Consider the following 4,720-nt stretch of genomic DNA (forward strand, 5'->3'; position numbering starts at 1 on the left):
GTTGTAAGCATCTCCGACGGATGAACAATCGGTTGTGATAACAAACCAAGACTGGATCTTCCAAGACACCCAATCTTGGCAGTCGATGTAACCCAATATTTAGGAAGCAGAGCATGGGAATAGAGGGCAGAAGAAGTTACAGTTAATTGTCTCTGTACAAGAGCTCCTGTTTAAGCGTATTCCACATTGGAATGTGGTGTACAACGGGATTAGGCCCAAACTGAGTCTGCCTACAAGAGAGTCGGGCAGCTCCTTATATTGCCAACCAATTAGTACATGCCAAGATAGTGGACCAAGTGTCCTCCCACACTAGGTGGTCGAACACAGCTAATGGACACACACACCACACCTCCCCCCTTAGGGAGAAAAAGATGCACATCTTTTTACAAGATTTTGGACTGAAATCGACATGACTTGACTCTTCCAACGCCTCATATGGGGGGAAGGTCGTACAACGGCTTAACGACAACTAGGGACTGAGTGGACTTAAATGGCTGAGGACATACATCTTGATGTAGGCAAAGCATGAGGTCGCTATCTCTATGCTAATGGCTATACGAGGAACGGCTAGGACATGTGTCATAGTGGCAAGGACACAATACAATATATTTGGCGACATCCATTATTCTCTAAAAGGGGTTTGATGTGTTGCATTAGGTGCTTTATTGAAGATGAACTATTGTTAAGTGAGAGGTGCTTAAAAAAACATAAAAGGAACGCCAGCTGGAATGATTTGCAAGCTTGACTGTTCTGCAAATTAACCAGATCCAACTGCCGAACATTGACAATCCAAGCCAGGGCCAAATTGAGTGCCTGAAAATCAAGAAGCTTTGAGCAAGTGGTATAATTACCGTAGCAGGAGCATGGAGGGTTGCTTCACATTGGTGTAACTGCCATGAATCAGCAGAGGACGAATGCACCGGCCTTGATTGTGGGAGCACCCATTGTTGCGTTCTCATACCTTTCTTGATGAAAGAAGAAAGGCAAGCAAGCACGAACACCTGAGTGTAGCGTAACACTAGAAAATGAGCATAGTGTGACTCCTCAAATAGATGCTTCAGCTTCTTGCACAGGGCATGCGTGATGGAGGTGCAGGTGTGTACGAAGGGCAATCTAGGGCCGCATTCGGCCATCCTCCCGCTTGCGCCACTAGCCTTGGAGGCGTCCAGGTCCCTGACCTGCACCTTGATGTCACTCGCCTTCAGCAGCAGCTCGGACCCATCTCCTTCTATGCGCGCTCTCCCCAGCTTCTTCCTTGTGTGCACTTGGTGTGCCTCCTCCACAGCTCTCTGTAGCCTGCCCGGTAGCGTCTGCTCGTTTTCCATTTTTGTCTTCATTGCACTCACCTCCTCGAAGGTAGCAACTATGGCCACCACGCGTGTGAAGCGAGAGGTAAGCATAACGGTAACATAGGCGGAGAGAGAGATGAGAGAGTGGTAATCGCAGCATAAAGCTCTGGCTACCCTGTATCCCATGAGAAGATCGCCATCTTTGGCTTCCCAAGAAAACCAAGAAAGGGTTTTTGAACTAACCCTTTCCCACCCCCTCCACCAATGTGGTGTACATCGGGATTAGGCCCAAACTGAGTCTGCCTACAAGAGAGTCGGGCAGCTCCTTATATTGCCAACCAATTAGTACATGCCAAGATAGTGGACCAAGTGTCCTCCCACACTAGGTGGTCGGACACAGCTAATAGACACACACACCACAATATATATATATATATATACATATACATATACATATATACATATACATATACATATATATATATATATATATATATAGAGAGAGAGAGAGAGAGAGAGAGAGAGAGAGAGAGCGCGACCATTAAAAAGGAATTGAGGGTCCTTACATATTGCTATCTATTGGCATACAAAAAAATTAAACCCCCTATTACTCTCTCAACTTCTCCTCAATCCATGAGCTAGTTGTCCACAAGGACTCTCATGCCATCGATCCTGCAATATGGCTGCCCTGCAAGCCATCCATGTCGAGTCTCTAATCTCGCATGAGCCTAAGGGCCATGCCCATGTCCTTCTAACACACACACACACGCGCGCGTGCACGCGCATGCAAGCTGGCCTGCAACAACAGAGCGCACACGTGTGCATCTGTGTGTGTGTGTGTGTGTGTGTGTGTGTGTGTGAGAGAGAGAGAGAGAGAGAGAGAGAGAGAGAGAGAGAGATGTGACCGTCTCTAAGCAGCTAGGCCTTGCCGCATGCAAATAGACCAACGGCTTGAGGGGTTGCTGCTTTGCCTCGCACAGAAAAAGAGAGTTGAGAGAGAGACAAAGAGAAAGAGAGAAATGAAAAGGGCAACAGAGTCCCCTATTTCCACATGGCCTACCCCTTCATCTTCCGTTTCCTCACATCATACACCCTTCCCTTTTTCGTTTCAAACTAATGGCACCATTTTTATGATTTTTTACAGCTGGGTACCCCCTACTCACCAGGAATGATGTGGATTACCCTTTAATGTCTAGTAAGGCCCCTATCACTCAGACTTGGGCACTTGCCCACTTTTTCTTAGGATGGTGGGCTATCTTAGAGTGTTACAGTGGGATTCAAAAATTAATTAAAAATTGGGACACTTTCATCAACGAAGTGTGTGTAGTCAAGTGGTGGACTGCCACCTTTTTGACAATGGTCAAGCTCAACGAAAGTTGGCCGAGTAAGTAAAGCCTCGGTGGCCAGCTGCTACTTTTTGTGCAGCGAATGAGCGTCCGCCATTATATCAGCAGAGCCTTGTTTTTGCTGTCCAGTGTGAAATAGACAACGACGTTTCGTTTACAACCATGTCGTTTGCGATTCTGAGACAGACGTGATGATGGAGAAAATGCTCGCTGGCGTGAAGATGAGGGAGTCGTGTCAAGGAGTTTTACATGAGAGTACCATTATGTGCAGGAGAGATCTTTTAAGGCGAAGAGTCGAGGCTGCGCCTCTTGAAGATAATGCAGGGAAGCAGGAATGGCGACCAAGAAGCAAAAAGCAACCAGCAGCAGCAAGAAGGGCAGTAAGGCGTCGTGGGAATGCGGGGAGGAGGTGATGGTTAGGGCCAACCGCTACAAGTGGCTGCAGGGCCACGTCAAGAGGCTGGCCAGGGGCGGCGTGGCGGTCTGGGTGGAGGAGGCCACGTTAGTGATCCACGTGCCACTCGAGTTGGCGGGTACGCATTTGTCCAGGTCAGCAACGGCGCCAACCACGGCAACCTCCCTCTTGCGCCTCCCCATGTCCGGCCATCCCGACCACTGTCTGGTCCTTGCCGTGCGTCCGGCACACCTCAGCCACCGCCGGCTCGTGGAACGCTTCCTGATCCCCGTGGTCAAGACTGTGCCTACCGACACAGATTTATCGGTCACCCTCCTGCCTCTTACCGCCAACCGCCCATCCCTTCTCACAGTGGAGCCTCCCTCTGCCCCCGAGAAGATCATCCAAACGCCCCCCTTGAGCCCCGTCAGCTCCACCTCCAGCCGAGTTCTCAAACTGCTGGAAAGCATTCCCGAAACCCAGGACTGCAATACTGCTCCTGATATTCAGGAGCCACCGCCTGCCACCAGAATCACGGGCAGTGGCCGGTTCTCTGGGCTACCTTTAGAGGTACCTGTGCCGGCCGATAATGGGTCGGTCTCGTCGTCATCGTCCACAGCCACCACGCCGTCCCCTGGCCGCCAGTCTCTCGCTGAACGAATCAAGAAGCTCAAGATTCCGTCCTCAGAGAAAACTAACCCTCATGGGGCCCATTCGAAATCTTTGCCTAGCTCATCTTGGATCACTATCATCCAAGATGGTGTCCAAAACAAGAAAGCCAGCTCTGTGAGCCAGTAGTAAGGGCCCCAAACACCTTTTCAGAGAGTTTGGGAATCTCTCAATTCTCACTTTTGAATTGTGGTGAAGTTTTGACCATGAAAACATAAGTTTTGTAAGTGTGATGATCATGTCTATACATAAAAGTCCACTATTACAAACACGGAGTGTTGAAAAGGAGTGGACCTATTCAATAATGTAATATTTTAAAAGCCAAATAACATCTTGAGCTCTCACATATCATGATACATTGCAATAAGAGTTCATGTATACACATAAAACCTTCTCCTTGGTTAGGCCCACTACAATATCACACTAACAAATTTACTCATAACATTTAAAGCCTATGACTAGAAAACTATATCTCAAACTGCTCAATTGACATAAAAAGATAAAAAGATTGAGATAGGATGCATATCAAGATGTACAATCTAGTGTGAGACTATTTTAAGATTTTTTATCACTTTCCCTTCTGAAAGACCCATTATTGTATTCTCCGCAAACTTGGGGTCACCTAAAGAAGACTTACTATATGTATCAATTGTTTGATTTCAAACATTGGCTCACTTGCACATAATTCTAAAAGCCAAGTTACACTTTTGCAAGACAACACAATGAGTAGATTTTTTCGCATAGCATAGGTGGCGTTCAGAAACACCAAGAGAATGCCTTTTAGAAATCCACATTAAAGACTTCTTTCTTTTTGCTATACATGTGTGCATCACATGTATATGTTCTTTACTGATCTATTTAATTATTGCTTCAAATATGACGGTCTTCAAAACCATTGATAGGGTTTGCTAGTTTTTACTCAAATCTAACAAAAGGTGCGTCCACTATTGAAAACCAAAACAAGTCTCTATAAGTGTATATGGGATGCACTTTTTGTACTTCAATAAAGAACATTTACTGCT

General features: G+C 46.7%; 2 protein-coding genes across 2 annotated transcripts; one reads left to right on the forward strand and one right to left on the reverse strand.

Moving 5' to 3' along the window:
- Positions 1-209: 209 nt before the first annotated feature.
- On the reverse strand, positions 210-1,592 carry LOC147456436 (uncharacterized). Its single transcript, XM_086515476.1, has one exon. It carries the CDS (start codon positions 1,473-1,475, stop codon positions 663-665), a length of 813 nt encoding a protein of 270 aa, XP_086371602.1. The 5' UTR covers positions 1,476-1,592; the 3' UTR covers positions 210-662.
- A 1,248-nt stretch (positions 1,593-2,840) lies between these two features.
- LOC147456437 (uncharacterized) lies at positions 2,841-4,208 on the forward strand. The gene has a single exon (XM_086515477.1). The coding sequence runs from the start codon at positions 2,970-2,972 to the stop codon at positions 3,825-3,827; it is 858 nt and encodes a 285-aa protein (XP_086371603.1). The 5' UTR covers positions 2,841-2,969; the 3' UTR covers positions 3,828-4,208.
- Positions 4,209-4,720: the final 512 nt, after the last annotated feature.

The sequence above is a fragment of the Adiantum capillus-veneris genome, chromosome 6 (genome assembly GCF_014529385.1).
Source record: "Adiantum capillus-veneris isolate H3 chromosome 6, ASM1452938v2, whole genome shotgun sequence".
In the NCBI taxonomy this organism is placed as follows: Eukaryota; Viridiplantae; Streptophyta; class Polypodiopsida; order Polypodiales; family Pteridaceae; genus Adiantum; species Adiantum capillus-veneris.

Excerpts from the sequence above, each read along its gene's own strand:
- LOC147456437 (XM_086515477.1), top strand. The coding sequence starts at position 2,970 with ATGGCGACCAAGAAGCAAAAAGCAACCAGCAGCAGCAAGAAGGGCAGT.
- LOC147456436 (XM_086515476.1), bottom strand. The coding sequence starts at position 1,475 with ATGGGATACAGGGTAGCCAGAGCTTTATGCTGCGATTACCACTCTCTC.